General features: G+C 54.3%; 10 protein-coding genes across 10 annotated transcripts; 5 read left to right on the forward strand and 5 right to left on the reverse strand.

Moving 5' to 3' along the window:
- Nucleotides 1-410: 410 nt before the first annotated feature.
- ACO1O0_002625 (phosphatidylinositol-specific phospholipase C1-like protein) lies at nt 411-1,796 on the reverse strand (the record flags this gene model as incomplete). Its single annotated transcript, XM_083192091.1, has 4 exons — nt 411-725; nt 791-1,361; nt 1,424-1,661; nt 1,790-1,796. The coding sequence occupies 4 exons, from the start codon at nt 1,794-1,796 to the stop codon at nt 411-413; spliced, it is 1,131 nt and encodes a 376-aa protein (XP_083053305.1).
- An 800-nt stretch (nt 1,797-2,596) lies between these two features.
- ACO1O0_002626 (glycosyl hydrolase) lies at nt 2,597-4,312 on the forward strand (the record flags this gene model as incomplete). The annotated part of the gene is made up of 1 exon (XM_083192092.1): nt 2,597-4,312. One exon carries the CDS (start codon nt 2,597-2,599, stop codon nt 4,310-4,312), a length of 1,716 nt encoding a protein of 571 aa, XP_083053306.1.
- A 232-nt stretch (nt 4,313-4,544) lies between these two features.
- On the reverse strand, nt 4,545-6,551 carry set9 (SET domain-containing protein; the record flags this gene model as incomplete). The annotated part of the gene is given in 3 exon segments (XM_083192093.1): nt 4,545-4,574; nt 4,592-6,379; nt 6,441-6,551. 3 exon segments carry the CDS (start codon nt 6,549-6,551, stop codon nt 4,545-4,547), a joined length of 1,929 nt encoding a protein of 642 aa, XP_083053307.1.
- A 747-nt stretch (nt 6,552-7,298) lies between these two features.
- Nucleotides 7,299-7,848, forward strand: mrpl38 (mitochondrial 54S ribosomal protein uL14m; the record flags this gene model as incomplete). Its single annotated transcript, XM_083192094.1, has 3 exons — nt 7,299-7,313; nt 7,364-7,448; nt 7,553-7,848. The coding sequence occupies 3 exons, from the start codon at nt 7,299-7,301 to the stop codon at nt 7,846-7,848; spliced, it is 396 nt and encodes a 131-aa protein (XP_083053308.1).
- Nucleotides 7,849-8,670: 822 nt separating this feature from the next.
- ACO1O0_002629 (DNA-directed RNA polymerase II core subunit RPB9) lies at nt 8,671-9,264 on the reverse strand (the record flags this gene model as incomplete). Its single annotated transcript, XM_083192095.1, has 1 exon — nt 8,671-9,264. One exon carries the CDS (start codon nt 9,262-9,264, stop codon nt 8,671-8,673), a length of 594 nt encoding a protein of 197 aa, XP_083053309.1.
- Nucleotides 9,265-10,800: 1,536 nt separating this feature from the next.
- Nucleotides 10,801-11,543, forward strand: pin1 (peptidylprolyl isomerase ssp-1; the record flags this gene model as incomplete). The annotated part of the gene is made up of 4 exons (XM_083192096.1): nt 10,801-10,803; nt 10,877-11,140; nt 11,213-11,469; nt 11,534-11,543. The coding sequence occupies 4 exons, from the start codon at nt 10,801-10,803 to the stop codon at nt 11,541-11,543; spliced, it is 534 nt and encodes a 177-aa protein (XP_083053310.1).
- Nucleotides 11,544-12,086: 543 nt separating this feature from the next.
- ACO1O0_002631 (uncharacterized protein) lies at nt 12,087-13,951 on the reverse strand (the record flags this gene model as incomplete). Its single annotated transcript, XM_083192097.1, has 3 exons — nt 12,087-13,294; nt 13,526-13,637; nt 13,700-13,951. 3 exons carry the CDS (start codon nt 13,949-13,951, stop codon nt 12,087-12,089), a joined length of 1,572 nt encoding a protein of 523 aa, XP_083053311.1.
- Nucleotides 13,952-16,081: 2,130 nt separating this feature from the next.
- ACO1O0_002632 (uncharacterized protein) lies at nt 16,082-17,878 on the forward strand (the record flags this gene model as incomplete). Its single annotated transcript, XM_083192098.1, has 5 exons — nt 16,082-16,269; nt 16,334-16,613; nt 16,669-16,880; nt 16,933-17,200; nt 17,249-17,878. 5 exons carry the CDS (start codon nt 16,082-16,084, stop codon nt 17,876-17,878), a joined length of 1,578 nt encoding a protein of 525 aa, XP_083053312.1.
- A 267-nt stretch (nt 17,879-18,145) lies between these two features.
- ACO1O0_002633 (uncharacterized protein) lies at nt 18,146-18,887 on the forward strand (the record flags this gene model as incomplete). Its single annotated transcript, XM_083192099.1, has 3 exons — nt 18,146-18,233; nt 18,290-18,721; nt 18,859-18,887. 3 exons carry the CDS (start codon nt 18,146-18,148, stop codon nt 18,885-18,887), a joined length of 549 nt encoding a protein of 182 aa, XP_083053313.1.
- Nucleotides 18,888-19,726: 839 nt separating this feature from the next.
- On the reverse strand, nt 19,727-20,294 carry ACO1O0_002634 (uncharacterized protein; the record flags this gene model as incomplete). The annotated part of the gene is made up of 2 exons (XM_083192100.1): nt 19,727-20,213; nt 20,275-20,294. The coding sequence occupies 2 exons, from the start codon at nt 20,292-20,294 to the stop codon at nt 19,727-19,729; spliced, it is 507 nt and encodes a 168-aa protein (XP_083053314.1).
- Nucleotides 20,295-21,972: the final 1,678 nt, after the last annotated feature.

Here is a 21,972-nt window from a genome sequence, read left to right on the forward strand (position 1 = left end):
ATCTGCTGTGATGGAGGCTTTGGAATAGGTTCAACAAGATGACTCTGCAAGAGCGACGACATGTCATCTTCGCATTGAATCGGGGGCGGTACCACGACTTTATATCCGATGACTTCCGGATTTACTTCGAGTATGGTAAGCACTAGGTTGGATAGGTAGCCAATATTCCCATGGTTACACAACCAGGGATAACGCTCACTCAGCAAAGGCACATGTCTAGTCCGCTGAGACGAGAGATCTTTGTTGGACCAGCGGTGGGTAAGCAGCCACAGATGAACCTCTGGACTCGAACGGTCCCACAGTCGAGCTAATATGCTAGCTCTCCATAACGGCAATACACGATCATTGACAATAATGGTTCGCACCACATTTTCCGAATAAGTAAGTATTACTACTTGTTGACATGTTCACTACAAATCTTCCACAGACTCCAGGCCAAATCTGTCATCACACCCCTCCGGACCATTAACGGGGTTGCATCGCGCACCCTTGTGCCCATCCAGTCGCGCAGCATAGTCGCACCCCCAGCGCGAGCTCATCCCGTACGCCTGGAAATCGGTCGACACAATGTGCGCACCGGAGCGGAACGCTGCGTCTCGCTGTTCCGTGGAGCAGTCATTGAGGACCGTGTCCATGGGCTCGTCGGCCCGCGTGCGCACCCAGTACCCGGCGCGGACCTGCTTCTGGATGTTGACCAGGGCCGTGTGCGAAGTTGGGTCGTTGAGCTGGGGGACATGTCAGCATGGGGATGATTGATATTTCCCGAGGAGTTAGAGGGATAGATATGTACCTTCTGGAAAGCGCAGTCCGAGTTGCCGGGCGCTGAGTTGGTGAAGAGGACGCGGCCCTCGAGGTTCGGTCGACCCTCATTGTACGCATACCGCACATCGTGGTCCGGCCCGTTGTCCATGAGGAAGAAGATGCGGCCACGGGCACTACCCAGATCAGGCCACCCGTACTGGAGGATGGACTGCTCGAGTGTCAAGTTTCCGCGCCTCACATCGTCGGGTGTGATGAGTTGGCCGGGCTCAAAGACAGAGCGGATCTCGTCATCCAGGTTAGCTAGGAGCTCCTGGTCGTCCCACTCGATGACCGCTGCGCCGAGGTCTCGGTCGGCCGTCTTGAACTCCATCATGATGGGGATGGGTACGCTCTTCGGGTGGCGATCCATCCAGGCTTTGATGATGCTAAGGCACTCAACGAGGGTGATGCACACGCTGTGAATATCTGCGTCAGGAATATGGAGGACCTTGGTGCCCTTCTTCTTCCAGGCAGGATCCTTGGGGTAGGGAAGGCCGGCCTTCTTACGAATCAGGGGCTTGGCATAGTTGCCGCCCTCGGGGTCGGCCAGGACATCGATCCTACATGACCAGTTAGACGCAGCCTACCCATATTTCTATCGAGCGGGAGGGGTTGAGCTTACTCGAGGTTTCGCATCTTCTGGTCGCCTAGCTGGATGTCAAGCTGGGGATGCGAGTACCGGTAGTTGATGTAGTTGTCGAGCAGCTCCTTCTGGGCTTCGAGTTCCTCGAGTGGTGCCTCGACATGGTAGCTATTGTGGGAACCGACTACTTGGATGTGATTCATCCGGACAGCGCCCTCTGTCCAGGTGAGGCCACTGTTGGTGTAGTGACTCTGGGCCAAAGCGGCCGAGGCGAGGACTGACGGGTCAGACTAGGTATGTTTTATTGCCAGAATAGGCCGACTTACATCCTGGAGCGATCAGTTGCGTAAGCCCCTGTTCACAACTGAGTTAATGGCTTTCTAACGGTAATAATATATGCGGCACTCACCATGGCGAACTGTGACGAGACGATGTCAACACTTGAGGTTGTCTAGACGGCGACAAAAAGCCAGAGGCTGGAATTTAGGGGTTTTGAGAGCTGCAAAGCCGATTGTTTACAATCAACACCTCAGGTTTGTTTATATTCCGCCACATTTGGAGGCCAAACTTTGATGTTTAATGTTGTTGACCACGCCCACTCGACATCTTTAAGCCTCGGTCTCACAATTAAATTAATCGTTGCGGGGAGAGACCATCCTTCTCCAACGAGCCCAATCCCGCAACTTGATTCCTGCACGTGGGGGGCAATACCACCGAGGGCAATGGTGAAGGGAGGGGAACGACATTGTCTGTCAACTAATGCATAAATCGCTGATCCAGTGGGGGAGTCCTAGGACGGGCAGCTCTAATACTTGGTAGCTGACAGAAATGCACATTTAGCAAAGACAAGCAAAGAAATGTTCATCGTTACCCCAATATTATGAGCTCCTAATACGAAATCCCCCTCGGCGGTTCGACCTCCGTGTTTATGCGACATCATCACCTCATCCGCTCCAGTCCGCATCGGCTTATGCTTCTCGCTCCACATATGCGGTCTAATAGGAATTTTTCCATCGCCCGGGGGGCAAGCAGCATTGCGTATCATGATTCTGCCAAAGTAACCGGCTAAATGCGGTGCCCGCAGATTGCCAGGTAATGTTGCTGATCGGAAACCTGGGGTAGTAATGGGCTGAGGAAACATATATAGTAGATGGGTTCGACTGTTGCCCTCAAAGTGTCAGGTCGACAGCAATTGACATCTGGGCCATCAAGATGAAGCTCAAGTCGCTAGCTCTTGGCCTTTTGGCCATCATCACCCCTTGTGTCGCCGCGGAGAACTCGACCTACCTCAACCCCGTCCTCCCCGGCTGGCACTCAGACCCGTCCTGCACCCGCGTCGACGACACCTTCTTCTGTGCCACCTCAACCTTCATCGCTTTCCCCGGCCTGCCCATCTACGCCTCCAAGGACCTCGTCAACTGGCGCCTCATCAGTCACGCATGGAGCCGCGAGGCCCAGCTCCCCGGCGTCAGCTGGAACACGACCGGCCAGCAGGACGGCATGTACGCGCCCACGCTGAGGTACCATGACGGCGAGTTCTTCCTCGTGTGCGAGTACCTCGGCATCCCCGGCGGTATCATCGGTGTCGTCTTTCGCACGACGGATCCCTTCGACGACGATGCGTGGAGTGACCCCATCATCTTCCACCCGGACAAGATAGACCCGGACCTCTTCTGGGACGACGATGGGGAGGTCTACGTTGCGACGCAGGGCATCATCCTCCAGGAACTCGACCTCGAGACTGGAGAGCTCAGCCAGCCGCCCGTGGAACTCTGGAACGGCACCGGCGGCGTCTGGCCCGAGGGCCCGCACATCTACAAGCGTGACGGGTGGTACTACCTCCTCATCGCCGAGGGCGGCACGGGGACCGACCACGCCATCACCATCGCCCGCGCGCGGGACATCAAGGGCCCCTACGAGGCGTACGAAGGCAACCCCATCCTCACCAACCGTGGCACGGATGAGTACTTCCAGACAGTCGGGCACGGCGACCTCTTCACCGACACCGATGGTAACTGGTGGGGTCTCTCCCTGGCTACTCGCTCCGGTCCAGAGTACGCGCACTACCCCATGGGCCGCGAGGCGGTTCTCTTCTCCGCGACGTGGGAAGAGGGCGAGTGGCCGGTTCTCCAACCCGTCAGGGGCCGCATGGAAGGCTGGCCGCTCCCACCTGAGACGCGCGATGTACCTGGCGACGGGCCCTTCAACTCTGATCCGGACGAGTACGACTTCACCGCCGACAGCCCCCTGCCCAAACACTTTGTCCACTGGCGCGTACCTCGCCCAGACACTTTTACCACCACAGATGACGGCCTCTCCATTACCCCCAGCCGGAACAACCTCACGGGGATTCCCAACTCTGAGTCTGACGTCGTCCTGACCGGCCAGCACGGCCTCTCCTTCATCGGCCGCCGCCAGACGCACACCCTCTTCGACTTCAGCGTCGACCTGTCCTTCTCGCCCCACGACGTCGGCCAGGAAGCCGGCGTCACCGTCTTCCTCACACAGCTCAACCACATCGACCTCGGCGTCGTCCTGCTGCGCCCGGGCAACAACGACACCGCGCCGTCGCTGTACCTGCGCATGCGCGCCGAGGGCACAGGCACGGCGCCGCCGGCGCAGACAGTTCGTCTGCCGGAATCTTGGGTGGGCAAGACCGTCAGGCTGCACATCGCGGCCGAGGATCCCAAGTCATACACGCTGTCTGCATCGTCGGGCGGCGAGGTGCTCGAGGTGGGCACGGCGTCGTCGGGGCTTGTGAGCGGTGGTGATGGGTCGTTTGTGGGGAGCCTGGTTGGTGCGTATGCGACGTGCAATGGCGAGGGGAGCGACGTGGACTGTCCCGAGGGAGGAGTTGCGAATTTCCAGCGGTGGCGATATACACCTGTTGCGCAGTTTATTGGCGAGGATGAGTCGGTGCCTGCGTAGAGCTGGACAAGGGTCGATCGTGGGCAAACCACGGCTAATGAAATTCAATGTTCGATTGCCCCAACGGCCTCGCTATACTTAATCCATGATGTAACTATCCTACAAGAGTGTGACTTTGGTGTCACTTGCTGTCTAAACTAGTTCAAGCCACCTCCCATGTCCCATCTTTCAGCACGATATATAACAGTAGGTGTTGAAGCTCTTCGCTACTACGTGTTAGCAGCTAGTAAGTCTACTGCTCACCCTTCTCGCCCGACCGCTCCTACGCAATCCACTCACGTCCTCCTCCTCCTCCTCCTCTACTTCCCCCTGTTTCGTCGTCCGCTTTGGCGTCTGCGTGGGCTTTCCCTTCGCAGAGCCCCTTTTCATCTGTCGACCCCGCTGCGGCTCTTCGGGCTCTTCTGGCTCCTCTGTGTCCTCACGTGGTGGCTTTCTCCCACGGACTTTTCGTTCATCGTGAAAGTCCAGGAAGCGATGTATCAACCGATGATCCAGAATCCGCTCCTCCTTGTCATTAGAACCGGTCTTGTCAGTCTTGGGCCAGACGTATCCGTAAATTTTGGAATGTCTCTCGCAGCGAGGGCACGATGACCGCGTCACATAGGCGTTCTGCTGAACAAAGTACGTGGGACAGTTTGAGCACTGAATCCACGCCATGGCCGGTTCAGATAGGAGCAGCGGCGTCAGAACGTAGTCGCCGGGGGTCCGAGATTGGGCAGGCGGTGTGGACTGCTTGATGAATACCCGTCGTTCGTACTTCTTCCGGATCTTCGGGGTTTCCTCCAGCTGCGGCGGCTCCGCTTCTTCCGCCGTCTCGACGCTCACTGCGATCACGGGCGCTGCAGGTTGCGACTCTTCCTTTGTCGGCGTGTTCAGAATCGATTCCAGTGCCATGGGAGTTAGATCCACAGCAGTCGAAGATCTCCCTTGTTTCAGTTCGTCTTCTTTAATCTCTTTCGATGGGGTTAGCATGAGAGGCTCGGGGCTCTCGTTCTCTGGCGACGTGACATCGGTCTCGACAACGTCGCCGCTGCTAGAAAAAACGCTCCGAGAAGTCGACCTGCTTCTAGAAGGTGCAGAGTCGGCCATTATGGGTTCCACGAGATGCTTCAGCTTCTTGGCGGGAGTATTTGGTGGGGTAGCGAGGACGTCGATGGGTCGCTTACGCCCACTCGGTGTAACGTCAGGGGTCGGGGACTCGATGGCCGATGAGTCGCGAGCAAGGCCCAAACGAGAGTTCTTCGCCCGTGTCCTTCGAACCTTGGGCCGTATGATGGGCGTCACAGATGACGTTCTGGAGGAACCACCAACGCTATCGTCCCTCCTCCGCCGGCGCAAGGAGTAGGCCTCCATCTTCACCTCCTCAACACTAGGCCTCACTGCTACCGTGCCATCCTCCGGCTCCCAGCCATTCCTCATCGCGTCCTCGCAAGCCTGGCAGAGGCACTCGCAGTTGTCCTCGCCAAAGTAGTTGTCGCCATATGTGACCGTAATCTCCTCGCCGACTTCAATGTTTCGTGTCGCAATGATCTCGATCCCCGCGTGGCTCGTCGTGACTAGCTTGGCATTTGCGTTGCAGTCGTGGTTGGCAAAGCGGGCAGGCCCCATGAACAGGCTAGTGCACTTGTTCCGAGAGCTGACTACAATACTGAAGTCCTTCTTGCGCACGGCAATTTCCTTCTCCTCCTCGGGGGTAATGTTCACCTGTATTCCGGAGAGATATTTGATCGATTCGTTACGCCGGATATACCGCCTGGCTATAATGGCTGCCTCGTGTGTGACAATGGTGTATCGGTTGGTCGAGCTAACCTCCCAGGGGCAGTCGGGGAGATAAATCTGAGCATATCGTCGGAGATGTCGTCGAAAGTCCTCCTTCTCCTTGTCATTCTTGAGGCCGTTCATAAACCTCCGAATGCCATCCGTTGCGAGTAGCTTCTCCTCGGCAGCGTCAAGGTCCTTGTTCACGACAAGCTCATCTTGCACAATCTTGGCAATCTCCTCCTCGCGCACACCACGGGACGGATGGTACGTTGACCGATTCTTGGGTATCGTTGTCCAATAGTGAACCTATGCGCACCAGGTCAATGCTGTCCAAGAGGTGAGCCAGCAGGCCTCCAGTACTACTCACATGGTCAACGAGCGCATCAGTCAAGATATCGTCGTACGCAGCCAATTGAGCCAGAGTCAGACGCTGTCTGGTCGGGACTATAGCAGAGGTGTCCTTCCGGGGGCGCCCCATTTTGGCACACATCCTAGTTTTGAAGCCGCACTTCCGGGCGCAAACGACCCAGGACGTCGAGTCAGGGAGAGTCGAATATAGTCCTCTCGATAAAGCAATGAATGGACGAAGAGTAATAATACGTATCTCTTCTTCACGTAGCCGCTACGTCCAGACTGACGGATAAGACTGCCTCGGTGGAGGGCCGTCGAGCAAAAAGGAGGGTGAGAGAAGGCGGAAGCCAAACTGCCTCAAGGGTGTTGAGTCTGCGCTCAGTGCAGACGCAACGTCATGCTAGAGTGAGACGAGATAGCTGTAAGCCGTCTCTTCGCTGTAGTTCAAATAATATCACAGTTCAGGAGAATTGGGCTCCAAGACAGAGAGAGAACAAAGGAAAGTAGGGCAAAGGGGGTCAATGCTCGGGATGGTTGACGGAAAGAGCGAGAGGTGGATGACATCGTGATCAAATGGGCTGCGTCCTGGGTGCACCTGGTGCATTCCAGCCACCCGAGAAAATGCCCCGTAATACGGCTGGCCAGGCGACGGGTGGGCAATTTGCAGGGGGTTTGATGGGCGCCCCTCCATCGCCGCTATGTGCAGCCGGGGTGTGGAACGCGGCCAATCAGGATGCACCCTAGTGATTTCGATGGTGCCATCACGTGATCAGCTGCGCCGAAAAGTTCAACGCCAACTCGGGAGCTGGGGATGACTGTCACGAACCCGCGATGCGCAGCCGCTGAAGCTCCCACTGCCGGTGGCGTCGACACAATGATTCAATTAAAGGTATACCTTCTCTCGCAATTACATGAGAACTCTTTACTTACACAATATAGACGATATTAAACTGCATCGACAACTCGGGGGCCGCTCTTGTTGAGTGTGTCCTCGTCGTCGGACAGAAGCGACATGCCAGGATAGGTACGAACGACTCCCTCCGCCGTATCCGAACCAACTCATTCCCCACACCTGGGCCCTCACAATCTATACACAGTTGATATTGAACTTGTTACTGATCTACCTAGGCGATCGCGTCGTCGTCGTTGTCAAGGAGCACCGAGCTGCCTCTGCCTCTGGCATGGCCGGCATTTCCAATGCCCAAAAGGTCAAGCGCGGTGACATTCGCCACGCCGTCATCGTCCGCACCAAGTACCCCATGCTCCGCCGCGATGGCTCCCAAGTCAAGTTCGACGACAACGCCTGCGTCCTGCTCAACAAGGCCGGCGACCCTGTCGGTTCCCGCATCAACGGCGTGGTCGGTGCCGAGCTGAGGCGGAAGAAGTGGAGCAAGATTCTCTCGATGGCGCCCATGAACGCATAAATATCGAGGACGAGAGGTGTCTTGCGATATGAAGGAGATCGCATTGGGCTAGAAGAGCAGTTGGGAATGCATACTTGGCGTAACTGTACGACTATATACTGTACAACAGAAACTCAAAGATGATCCACGGCTTCATGTGTAAAATAGGTACAAATCATCAAACTTATCACAATACCTTAAGACTATAACAGCAAATCAGGTCACTTTTCACATGCATAGTATGTGGGCACATTCTGTTCTTCAGTTTTCCATTCTATATGAGGTTGCAATTCATTTCAACTGTTCGCAAAACAAACAGGAGGGCCGGGTTGGTACGAGACCGAATCCCAGAACATCAGCATAATAATAAACGCCATATCCATCCAACGCCGTGCAATGCTCCCCGCTACTACCCGTTCTAGGGCCAACTGAGTCCGATATAAGGGTAGCGTAACCCAAGAATCATCGCACATTATGTAAAAATATGACCGCATGAGCAGCAGACATAGAACAGTTTCTGTTTATCCTCCACGTTAACAAAAAATTCCGGGGCGGAGAGCCTGCGGGGGGGGCCAAACTTACCATGCCAGTCTCGGCACTTCGCTGCTGAGATTGGAAGAAAACGGCCTCTTCGTGATTGCAAATGGGGCAAGCCTTGTTCGAGCGAGGGAGCTGTAGTGTGATAAAGACCCGTGTCAGCCAGCAGTTCTCAAAGCAGATAATGTTCAGCCGAGTTCCGAAGGGAAAACAAAATCAACACAAGCTTCTCGACTGCTTCCGCCGCCGCGGCATGAGGGATAGGGGCCAATAGTTCCATAGTCCCAACACAAAACTTGTCGATAATCACAATCCAAGAACCGCTACACCACTGGCAGAAAAGACTTCGCTCAAGTCGGAAGAGTCTGACGTGGAGGTGTCGTCGGCGTTATCGAGCATCAACTCCTCGTCGTAATCGGCAAAGGGGTCGTTATTCCAGGGATAGGCGAACTCCTCCATTCCGTTGCACTCCTCAACATCCATCGGCTTTGGGAAATTGCTTGCATCAAAACGACCAAACTGTTCCTCGGCATGCTTGCTAAGCTCCTGGACATGGTCCATGGGCTGGCCGCATGTCATGCAGTCGACGACAAGGCCACAGCAGAGGCAGATAACTGGTAGAGAGGGTGCACTAACCGTCGGATCAGATCCCACGTCCTGAGTTACTCCAGCCGTCTCGCCAGCCGATGTGTTCAGAACGTTGCGGAAGACGCACGTCGTCTGCGCATCCTCGGTGTACTGGCATGTGCGGCAGGTGAACTGCAGCTTGTGGGCGTCCTCATCCTCCTTGGGGTACAGCATGTTGGAGCATTCGGAGCAGAAGCGGAATGTGACTTGCTCGGGTTTCTTGGAGGCGCCGGACGCGAAGTCCTGGGACGTCGTGGACTGGGGGGTCGCCATCGTATGTGTTGCGCCTAAGTCGGTCGCGACTCGCAATCGGTTCGAGCTTGAGGTTTGTGGGTAAGAAAAGCACGTGGTGCTATTCGTATGTGTCGAGAGAGTCGATTTTGAGGTCCGACAAAGATGCGCAAGAGCTATTGATGAGAGAAGAAACTGTACGGAGTGTAGCAAGATGGGACTGTAGCACGAAGGTGCACGAGGGAGGTCCGTCAGAGTCATCAGGCTCCAGGTTTTTTAGTGGGGCTCATTGTCGATGTACGTACCGCCAGCCCAACAGCTGGAGCAACTGAACATTCAACACTCACCCAAAGAACATCAACTATGAACATGGAAATAGATGAAAAGTCTCTCAGCCCAAATGGAACGCTTCTATACCTATACAGCTTCTACAAGATTTTGAGCTCTCAGTTCACTAGGTCCTCTGAAGATGGTTGACGTCGTTACGGACATCTTGCGAGTGCTGTTCTTATTTCCACTGCAAGCCGAATCCAGTTTCCCTATCTCCATTATGTACCTTTTTGCGCCTATCACACACTGTTGTCTTTATTATTCATTGCCTTGTTGTAAACTCAAATATGCTACGTATAGATATCTGGTCATTTATGACAACCTATCTTGACAGAAATAGGTACCTCGCGCAAGCCCCAGATTGCGCCTCCAACAGCATAGTGCTTCTGTGCCTTGCAGCAACCCCCGTCTCTGGAACCACACCATCAACTCGTGGCGCCTTCGAAGTCTATCAACACGAACCACACAGCAATGTCATCCGGCTTGTCTTAACCAGTAGCGACAGAGGAATAATTGAGGAACACATCACTGGCCACCTCTTTGGTGGGTTTCAGCTTCCAAATCTTGCTGTGCCATGGGAAAAACCAATGAGGCTTCCCTCCTAATTTCGGCCGTGGCACGAGGGGCACATCACAGGGCCTATCATGCAAGGTCCTGATGCTACAAAGTGCCTACAGACAGACAGTATATTCGGTAATTGGCCACGAGACCAGCCTCGGTGTACACTTGAATGGCTACTTGGTTGTAGCTCCCTCGAAGGCATGCCACCGGGTAGGGAGTCTCGATGCTGACTAAGATGGCCATCGTGACCCGCTTGACCCCCCACCACGACGACGGGCGTCGCATCAGACCTCGTGATCAGCTAAAAATACCGGCAGCACTCCGCTGAAGCCTGAAGCCTACTGGGCGAATCCCCTGGCCGCTCTCGGACCCCGCACCTACTATCTGCGCCGCAGGTTGTTGGTCGGTGCAAGGCGAGAGCCTCGCCTACCTGGAACGCGGGGCTTCGCATTTGGGTCAGCTCCATCCGTCCAGCATCGGCGCACGTCATTGCATCTCCCACTCCCCAACTTCCCATTGCCCATCTGGCCTTTGTTTGCGCGCCCATATATAATTCTACCGTCTTCCATTGCCCCAGAACCAGTACATTGCATCTACCAGAAGCTTCATCACGGCATCGATCCCAGCCTTGTGCAGCCATCCTCCCCCGATCCATTCTCTAGCGTCATACCCCTTACGACCACAACCATGGTTCGTCTGTCGTCCGCCTGGACTACCCCTATATAGATCATAACAGTGTTGTTAACTAATTTACTTCTTCCAGGCCGACACCGGGCTGCCTCCCAACTGGGAAGTCCGTCACTCCAACTCCAAGAACCTCCCCTACTACTTCAACTCTGTCGACAAGGTCTCGCGATGGGAACCCCCAGCCGGCACCAACACCGAGAAGCTCAAGCACTACATGGGAGCTCACCACAGCGCTGGGACACGCCCTGGTGCCGTCCCCGGCGTCCCAGAGGACAAGATCCGCGCTGCCCATCTTCTCGTCAAGCACCGTGATAGCCGCCGACCCAGCAGCTGGCGTGAGGTACTTGCTCACCCATCACATGGCTCCTAAAGAGGGCTAGAGAAGAAGCAGAATTTGCTGACCGTCGGACAGGCCGAAATCACGCGCACAAAGGAAGAGGCCCTGCAGATCATCCAGGCCCACGAGCAAAAAATCAAGTCTGGCGCCGTGACCCTCGGCGAGCTTGCCCCCACCGAGTCAGACTGCTCGTCGGCCCGCAAGCGTGGCGATCTGGGATACTTTGGTAAGGGTGACATGCAGAAGGAGTTTGAGGAGGCCGCGTTCGGTCTCAAGCCTGGTCAGATGAGCGGCGTCGTGGAGACGGCGAGCGGTCTGCACCTGATTGAGAGGTAAGCGTAACTGCTATACAGCCGCATATTTGGGATCCCCTCCTGTGACTAACATGGTTGACAGGCTGGAGTAACTGTTTCGGACAGAGAAAACGAGATTCACTTAGAGGAGACTGTACGATGGAGCTATCCAATGGCAAGAGGTAGGGAAAGGCCCTAGAAGTCCGAGAGCAGCAAAGATGACACAAAAAAAATACCGAAAGAGAAAAATGGTAGAAACTTATTGAAAGTTTGGATCAGCAAGTTTTGTCTGGCAATGGCATTGTTGGAAGCCTTTCTTTTTGCACAAACTAACGGCGCCCTATTCATGTCTTGGTCGTCCTCATCATATGTGCTCTTTTCTACATGTCAATTAGGTAGTATTTGTGACCGATCCTATTTGAGATGCTATTATTCGTGCATGCCATGTCCCATCATGTTATTCGTCTTTTGCTTCATTGCTCCGTGGCCAAGGTTTTCATGGAGGCGCCCCCGCAAATCATTTCTATCATCTTCATGCCATTAACACCGTCTATCCTTTATCAACGGTTTATGCGTCCTAAGTCAGCAATCCAAACCACAGAAACTTCAGAGAGTCCCAAAAAAGGGGGAATGTGACGTGGGGTTGAGGAACATGCTCAAAGACCGGCCAGCCCCATGACCGTGGCCTTGAACGGCTCTACGGTTGTGAAGATGACGGTCATGACACCGAAGACGGTCATTGAGAGAGCAGCGTACGGTGCCGCCCGGCTCTTGATCTCGTACAGGTACGTGACCCCCATAGCTGCTCCATTGATGCCAATGGCGACCCCCGCAGCGATGGTCATGGGGTCATCGCCTTCGTCCTCGACGACCCCGCCACGGTTGTTGCCTTGTGTCTCAGGGTTGACCTGCGTCTGCTGTCCATAACAACTCTTTTCGGCCTGGCTCAGTATCTCGGACAGGGGTGTGCCTTCACGCTTAACCCCCATCACTTCCAGAGCGAAAGGGCACAGTAGCTGTGCTAGGATCCCATTGCTCACCACCAACGCAGCATTGGCAACCATATTGCCCCCGACTGCCTCGATGGCCGGCTTAGCTAGGGCTAGAGTGGTACTCCGGGCGGCAAAGGCTAGCGCTTCGGGGGGCTTGAGCCCGATCAGATGGCCGCATGCCACGGACAGGAACACGTTGCCGGCGGCCGCGGCGACGGAGACAACAAAGGCTAAGAGTCCTGCAACGCTATAAAGTTGACGGCGGCACTCGTACAACTTGAAACCCCAGATGAGAATACCAACCTCCAGGATTGAGAGGGCCGCGTCGCCGGCGCCAAAATACCCGTCGGGGTTGCCTGGGAGCTCCTTGCCAGTGGCACTGGAGGTCCAGATGGCGTAGAGGTGCGACGCGCGAGAGAAGTCTACGAGGACACGCGCGAGGTCGAAGCCGGGGATGGCGGCTGCCTTGGCTCTGGTGTATCCCGTCATGATGAGGGTGGTCATAAGGACAGGGTTCATGAGTGTCGCCACTGCGTTTTTCAGGAGCAAGTGGTCGAGGCACAGGTCGGACCGCTTGAACAGGCGTTGCATGCTGATGGCGGTAATCCAGACAAACCACAGGGTGCAGCCATCGACGACCCGGGAGTCTCCAGTCGCGGCCATGACAGGCGCTCCAATAGCCAGGATGCAGAAGAGCGACAGGAAGATAGGATAGTGGTCGATGAGCCTGCTCCACTGAGCAGAACGCTTAGCCCTGCTGGGAGGGGAGCAGTCCATGGATGTCCGCTGGCTCGACGTGGCAGTTGTGGAGGTAGTCTGAGTTCCACTGGGATTTCCACCTTTTGTGTCTTCATGGTCGGCGGTGATGGAGACTGAGGAAAAGGAGACGTTGATCACGACTCGGGGAGGGTTGGGTGCCAGAGGTCGAGGAAGGCCGATATCGTCCGTCCCCCGAGTGAGCTGCTTTCTGATTCGGGCAGCTGCTAGCATTAAAAGAAAAGCCAGGAAAAAGACGGCTATCCATGAAACAAGGTTCGTGATAACTTCCAGATCAAAATGTCAGCGGGCTGTGCAAAAAGTTTTATTGGCATTGGGCCACGTACCAAAATTTGCGACCACAGAGGCAATCTCGTGTCTTTCGAGGACCTCACGGGGGTCCACCATAATCATAGGAATTGGGAAACCGACACTCATGTGCATGTTGATAAAGTCGACCTAAGATGGGTATAAGAGACTTAGGTGTCCTCCGGAAAGGGGGAAGCTCCACGATCACGCACCTTGGATTTGATCCATCTCTGGTAGACTCTGTCGCAGCTGGAACTCCAAAGGTGTAGACTGGTCATGATGGCAAATGCAATGACCATACCGAAAATTGAGGCGAAGAACTCGGTTCTGGCCGGAGCCATCACGCGGCTCAGCCCCCAGATGGCGAGTTCGCTGAGGAGATAGATGACCACGACCCAGATAAGCTCGACGATCTGCGCGAGCACAGACTTTATCCGGGTGACCCAAACCCCGTAAAAATCCATGGTTTTGATTTATTTTGGGGTTGTTTTGTCAGGAGAAGATGCTGGATTACAGCTGTCGAGGCCAGGCAATGCTAAAGGGTGTGGCCGTATCGCACCATGCAATTTTATAGACGGCGGAGAAAACGAGGGTAGAAAATATGGAAAGAGCTTCGTGTATCTAGACCCAAGCCATCAAAGGCAAGTGAATTTTCGAGGGCAAAAGGGTGGGCAAAATATGACTGAGTGGCAGACAACCGTTGACACTGGCAACGCTGGGAACACTGATACTGGCAGTGTAAGTTGGCAGCCATCCGGAGATACCTAGTGAAGGTTCGTTACACACCTCAGCGCACCATATACCCTGTTTATTATGCGGGGAGAAAACATGGGGATAATAATCCGGTGGTGACTTTTTTTTAAAGAGAGATAAAACTGCTTGATCCGACGGGAAACAGAAGGCGAGAGAGCGGTGCGGACCCAGAGGCGATTCACCGGCCCTCCTGCAAACGCGGAGGTATAGACGCCGGTGGGGACGGCTACGGAGACTGCAAGTCTTGCTTGCCTCAAATAGCGAGAAATCCTCGGGCCCAGAGACCTAGGCAGAAGTACGTTGGAATCTGCGTGTTACCTGGGGAATCGGCAGCAGCAGATCGCAGGAACAAGGACGAGGCATTGGGTCTGATGTTGACACGATCGAGACGGTAGACGTGTATCATGTATATATCCGACGGCCGGAACAAGAGATCTTGGCCTCGGAGGGAGGACAAGAAGACATCGGGTAACCATGATGCTGGTACTTTGCCAAGGGCATGGGTTGTAAATCACGGCGGCATCTTGCATCATAAATCTTGGATTGCAGTCCCCCATCAAAAGATCATCAGCGATACCTCACCTCTCAGATTGTGGCGCTGGGAAAGCTGGGCAGGCGAGATAGTTGGGCAAAACAAATGCAAATCATATTGTTTGCCCCTGGTGGAGAGAACCATCACCTCCATAGGGACCCCTAAGTTCTAGATGGGCTCGGCAACTAGCCAAGATCGTCGTTGGCGGCTCGGGTCCAGATACAGAGCTGTCACTGATGCACTTCGCTGTCAGTCAAACATATGAGAAATGGACTTGAATGGGCGTGGCTTGCTGCGGATAACATGCAGTGCGGGCCTCTGCCGACTTGGGAGGGCAAACGAGAAGCAAATCGGGTAGATGCTGGATACCCATGCCACTATTTGCAGTTCTCGCACTGGCTTCGGGCTGGGGCCTCTAGGGTCTCGCCTTTACTCGACTCGGTTCTGTATCAGGTTGGTGAATGATGACGAGCTTACGGCACATATCCAAGGTCCAGGACGGTGTCCGTGAAGTACCTAGTTAGTAGTAGGGTCTCGTCGCCGATGGCACCGATGTCGCGTGACGTCGACTGGATCTATTAGTGGCGGCTGCGCGTTTCCTTGAGGCCGATCGGCGGGTACCAGGCGCTGCGTAATTTGCGGCTGGGATTCACAGTTCTTCTCAAGAAGGAATTTTGCCATTAATGGGACTCGTATCCTGCTGTGACGATGTGCTGGGCAAGGACGTGGTCGGTAGAGATTCACGGGTTGGGGGGCTGGATGGTGGAACTGGAGGAGACTCGACGACTGGAAGGAACTAACTGAGGTGTCCAGGGATTGGCTTGGGGGCTCAGGGCAGTGGCACTGTCGGTGAGGTCACTGAAGAGCAGCTCTGGGGCCTGAAGCGCCCCACCAATTGCCTGCCCTCACGAATCTCAATAACGGCGGGACCTGAACGATCATCTGACCGCCCCCGTCGAACGACCTAAAATTTGAGCCTTGAATTTGGTCCGTTCTATGGACGACTGGGCTATCTTGATCTCGAGACGCACTGCTTGTCACGGAACCCGCAGATACTGAAGTCGCGTCGTGTCTCCTTGCATCCGATCTTGAATCACGAGGCGCTCACCAGATCGAGGGACGGGGGCAACAACCTCGAATCGAGTCTAGCTGTGGTCCTCTCACCACCCGAGCTCGTCTCAGCTTTCCGACCCACCGCGGATCAGGCGTCACCGTGGAGGATACGACCCGCCCGCTCGCCGTGTCTGTGACACCTTGGAACCCGAGAACGGCTTTCTAGAAGCACCATCTCGTTCAAACCTGGCCCAAGATGGACCCTAGGGCCAGAGAACAAGCTGAGACTCTCCTTCTCGGCGTTGGACGCACTTACGGCATCAAGGCAGGGCGAGATCAGGTGCGGCAAGCTTTGGATCACCCGGAGCATGGCCCGGCATTTGCTGACTGGGCAAACTTGCACCTGAGCCCTGATAATCTGCTTACGGCGGATGAAATTGCGCTGTGAGACGAACCTTCTGGAAACCTGGAACGTTGCTTCCTGGATCATGTTAACATTATGTACTAGGTACACCGCGTTAGACAAGAGTGGTGAGGTGGACAGGCTGGCTGCGTTGCACGATCTAGCCGAGATCCCGGCGGTTACGGAAGATGAGATCAGGGGGGCCATCGAGGAGCTCAAGCGGTCGACAGATGCCATCTCTAAGCAAACTGAGACTCTGCGACAACAGCAGGACGCCCTCTCTCGCTTGGTCAAGAAGACTGCCGAAAGCGATACGCGCAGACAAGAATTTGAGCATGCCCGACAGCGTAGATCGGAGTCTGAACGCAAGCGGATTGCTGCCGAGGTGAGCCCAGATGGATTCGTGACTACCTTCTTCTTTTGACTGAATGGGGTTCAAGGTCGAAGACTTGTCGCACAGTCTGGGGTTCCGTATCTCCGACATCGATCAGCAAGCCGACGAGTCAGGAACCGTACTCAATCAGACTGTCGATGGCATTCTGAGCTCAGACGACAAGTTACTGTCTAGCCTTCAGAAGCTGGGGTGGGAACTCGATCAGCAAGATCCCGAAGAAGCACAAACGGTTGAGAGATTGCGTGAAGTGTGCATGAGGTAGGTAACGTTCCTACGAACTCCCGATGTTTTACTGACCAGATCCTATCAGGTTGATAAAAAATACCGTCGAGACGCTTCGCACCAAGTTGGACAGAGTGTATCTGGAGTCGCTCACTGAAGCAGAGCGCAGCGGAATGTCTAAACCTGCCTCTAGTGACGAGGTTAATGCCCTCCAAGAAGAGGTCGAGTCGCTTTACTCTGAGATACTTCCTGTGGCTCAGATGTCTGTGGAACAGCAACATCTGGGGCCCGCACTTGAGTCGGTTTCTTCTCGAAACGGCCAAAGCCTTGGCCGATCCGTCGCCGCAGTTACCTATGTTTGTTGCCTCGACCTGACCTAGGTACTAGATGTTAACCTGTGATAGATTATTGATTGTCTCAACTACCTGCTGGATCGTACGCAGCGCTTGAGAGACAGAGTAGAAGCTCTGCGCTCTCACCAGTCTGCTTCAGCTTCAATTCTTGCCACCGCAAAGGCGGAGCTGTCGGCTCCCGCAGAACCTGACAAAACCCCCGCCATGCCTCCTGTACCAGCTTCCCCTGTGCGCCCTCGGGCCAATACAGCCAATACCGGCGCACGGAGACGATCGTCTGGCCTTTTCGAAGAACCGCCTCTCGACGCTCTGCTCCAATCTCTTGCAATCTATCTCGATGACGATGCTGAAGGTGCGGACAAGGTCAAGATGCTTGCGACTACTCTAGATGAGCGATCTAATAAAGCGGCGGATGTTGCCCAAGGCGGCCAGGAGAGCTTTGAGGCCACAGCTGCCACCCATGTGGATGATGTGCGTCGGGCACTGCAGCTTCTGAAAGACAGCCTCCTTGCAGAGAGCCCGTTTGGCGAGGTCAAGCTCGTGGACCCCGAGATCGAAGGTTCCATCGGCTTCCTCTCCACCGAGGTCAGCCAGATTCGGGACACGCTTGAGCGTGTAGAGGCTAAAAGGGGGAACGGAAAGAGCGAGAAGAAGGAAGAGATACTGCGACGCTGGGGATAATAAGAAGCGAAATTACCCAGCCACGGGTTAATTCTTGATGTTTCTGCCGTTTTCCGGGCTGCCTTTGTGCTTGTGAAGAAGGACTCACTATTCCGGTGGATGTTTGCTTCCTTCCTTCGATATAAAGTCCACCGTCGACGAGGCCGCTCAGACTTACGATCGAAATCCCTTTCTTTTCTATTATCAACCCAAAATCACACCTCATTCTTCATAGACGACAACACCTCCCCATCTCTGGCTAGGTGCCGTTGCGCCGCACCGTCTACCATGGGCCTATCACGCATGCTGGATAGCGTTTTGGCCAAGGGTCAGGCCAAGCGGCGAGCAAGACGAAGTGTGTCTCTTTCACCTCACGGTTAGTAAAAAAATGCCGCTGATGTATTCGATCTTTGACTAACGATTGTGGCTTAGGTGCTGCTGAGAAGAGAACTAGCCATAAAGAACGGCGCTCCAGACGACGTTACATTGCCGATCTGGATCGGGAATTGGTCCGATTGGATCAGAAGTGGGACAAACTCTACGGAGTCTACCGCGGCAAGATGGAGATGTATCGCGAGCTCGAATCGATGCTTCATCGCCTTCGGAACCAGAAATCTAGCAACTTGCCAGCCACACGGACATGGCTGGCGGCTCTTTACCACCTGTTCCTGACGGTAATACGGAGATACCGTTTGCAGGCCACACCTGGTTCCTTTTCTACGTCGGAAAGAAATCTCCGTGACGCTGTGTTCTTGTATGGATGCGACATTGACATGCGGAAGGCAGCCATGGAAGCCATGAACTATAAGATGCAGTGGGTGGATGCGCATCGGCTGTACCAAAAGAGGATATACGAAAGGGCCGGTTCGTATGATGAGAGCGTGTACTGCGAACCTGAGGCCCCCTATTTCTCTCCGGACTCTTCCCCGGATACGACTAGTCGGGAGTGGCAGTATCAGCACGAACAACTTGATAAGGGCAGGACTATGCGCGCACTCCAGGCGACTACAGTCGAGAATTCCGATTATGAATCGAGCGACGAGGGTTCAGATGGTGCATCCAGCGTTGAGAATGCCATCCCATCGAGTATCGGCAGTCCCCTTGGTGCACCAAGTATCGAGAGTACCTCCGCTAGAGACATCAAGCTTATTGATCTGTCTATTGCAGCAAACAACGGTCAAACTAACAGAGACCCCGAGATGAGGATGGTATCGCGCCAAGAAGTTGCCCTCATTCAAGCCATCAGCGCCGAGAGCAAGATGCCCCGAGCCTCAACCCAAACCGACTGGCAAGACTGTTCTTGTCCACACAGAATGTTGATGCTGAAGGCGGGAGGCATTTCCTGCAAACTCTGCCGCGGGTTCGTGCCTAGGCCTGCGTATGCCTGCACGAAGTGTAGCTCCTTCTTCTGCAGTCGATGCAGCCGCCGGATGCAGCTTGGGCTCCCCGCGCAGGGAGGGAGCTGATGTTGATCGAATGCTGCATTTTGCTTTCGATTGGTACTTCTTTGGGCGTTTTCTTTTTGGATTTGTATTGGTGTGACCTGCAAAACTATGATTGGCAGTTAGACTAGAAGATGGTCAGCCTAAGCGCTAGGCTGGCAAGCGTTCATGGCTCTCTGCGTGGAAGAGGTGGAAGATTACACACGGAGGAAGGATAAATGAGTGTTGGGGTTGTGAATATGGTATTTAGGGAGTTAGGGGAGCTCTGGAGTCTATGTCTACCAAACGTGTCTTGTCGAGGAGCTCTCCTATGTATCTATGCAGCCGTTGGGTCGTTTTTGATAGCTTGGGAACTATGATTTAGGGAACACTCTTCTTTGGGAAGACAGTAGACCGTGACGAAGCCCATGGAGAGGGAAAATTAAGATCACGATACTGTCTCTGTATTCTGTAAAGTGTCGTAGGTGGGCACCCTGGCCATGTCAAACTGTCCTGGCTCAGCGTTGCCATCGAAGCGATGGTCAGCAGCCTTCTTGTCAACATACCACATGGCTGTGTCCCTCACACTCTGCCACTCCAAACTGGACCTCCCCATCACGCTGTCATTATTTTTCAGCACCTGCAGGGCTTCCTTCACCCACCCAATACAGTTCCAGCCAGGCTCCCCTCCTCTGATGGGGACCTGCCTCAGCAAGGCCAATAGACCATCCGTGTCCCTGATCTTGGCGATCTGTACCCGGGCCAGGAGCATAAAGACAGACGACATGTCAACGTCCTCCTCTGCGTATACCCACGATGACGTCCCAGAACCATCCCCCTCGATGCGTTCCTTGGCGTGGATGCGTTTCCCCGATACGGTGACACCAGGTGCTGGGGCTTCGCGCTTGGGCCCGATGAGGAGAGCCCAGTGATATCTTTGGGTAAGTAGAAGTTAGCTGTTGGTTCTGTCTCAGAATGTGGGAATGTTCAACTCACTTGTCCTCACCGCCGGGCATTTTGGATTTTCCGGCGCGGGCGTGGAGGCCAACATAGAGGCGGTCTTTGTTGGAGGGCATCGCTCGAGTCAGGGTGCCAGGGCTCTGGAAGTATACAGGCGTAAAAGGCCCGGTGACTCCTAGGCGATCTGGGCAATATTAGTGAGCAGACAGATAATGGTGAATGAAGAGTGCAGAAATGCGGGGGTTCCCAATGTTATCAAGTGATAATACATGTACCCAGTAACATGAACCTAATAAGTTTCTCAACTTTGAATGAGTAGACTTATACATGCCTAGGTACTTCGTGCATTTATCTTGACGAATACCTACGCGTACACATTACATTATCTGCGATTACTACTAGTTTGGTGCCATTGATGTCTTTGCAAGGATTAGTGTCATGCATCTTAAACTAACTTGTTAGGAGGGCAATCCCACGGAGGGCCACCCGGAAACTTCACCGCCCTAGTTTCCGCGTCTTGGGCGGAGGCAAGCTGCGAGATCGGGCGTGGCGCTTATGTATTCTACTGGGGTGCTTCCTCGTACGGTGGTCGTGAATGGTGCCCAATATGCACATAGGGCTACTAAGCTGTGGTGCGTGGCCTTCGCACCATTGGTGCCTCAATGTGAGACTCTCATCATGTGTACGGAGTAGTGATGCTTGGCATCAATGACTTGAACCCAACAAGCAATTTGATGCAAGGCCCACGCTCCTAGCGGTAATCTCTAAAGGCAAACTAGAGACTCGGAGCCAGCGCTTCCTCTACCTTCGCAAAGTCCACTTGTGCGATGTCGTTATCGGAACGTATTGGCTGGCAACCCCCTGAAAGGAGCTCATTCGTATCAGACTTCGAGGAGTGATGTCGAAAGGCGAAGCAGCAACGATTCCTCGACGAGAGGTTGATGGACGAGACCGAAATCGCTTGCACCTGGTCAGACTTTAGACGCCCTTTGCTAAGGCGGTCTAAACTACAAGGCAATTTGACCTTCATCGATCTAGTCGAATATGGGCTGGATGGTGTTGTGTGGAAAGTGGAAATCCACAATCGTATCGCAGCGCTTAAAGTAGTAAGTTCCACTCTGCGCTCAATCACAACCGTTTACTCCGTACTGACAATAGGAAGTTCTGGGACACAGAGGCTCCCGAAGGCACCCGGTATTGGGCGGTGCAGCGGGAGTGCCAGAATGCATCTCTCCTTCAGATGATACATTTTGCAACCGAACATCACCCCGACTCGATCTGGCTCAACCCAAACCCGAGGACATTTTCTGATGCCGTGCGCAATCTGCACGCATTCTCTGACGAGGGCCGTCAGCAGAAACTGTTCCGAGACGCGCCCAACGCCATCAATCACACTAGTACTTCACGGATGAGAAAATGCTTTGGGTGGACGATGGTCAAGGGCGATGACCTCTGCGCCTTGCGCCCAGATGCCCGCGCCCCCAGAACGAAGATGGATGGCCTTGAGCGTGAAATCTCACCGACCGAATCATACTATGCTATCCTTTATGAATTTCTACCCGAAAATTCCTGCGCTCCCGATACAGACCTAATGCAATCCCAGTTGGACTTCTTTTGGCTTTGTGGATTCTGTCCAGTCCCGCTACGTTCGGAGAACTGGAAAGGTCCTGGGATGTTATTAGACCTGGCGGACTTGATATGTCCCTGGCATGCCGGATGGTTCTCCTCGCAATA

This window comes from Amphichorda felina, assembly GCF_050947745.1.
Source record: "Amphichorda felina strain 45539 chromosome Unknown scaffold_2, whole genome shotgun sequence".
Lineage (NCBI taxonomy): Eukaryota > Fungi > Ascomycota > Sordariomycetes > Hypocreales > Bionectriaceae > Amphichorda > Amphichorda felina.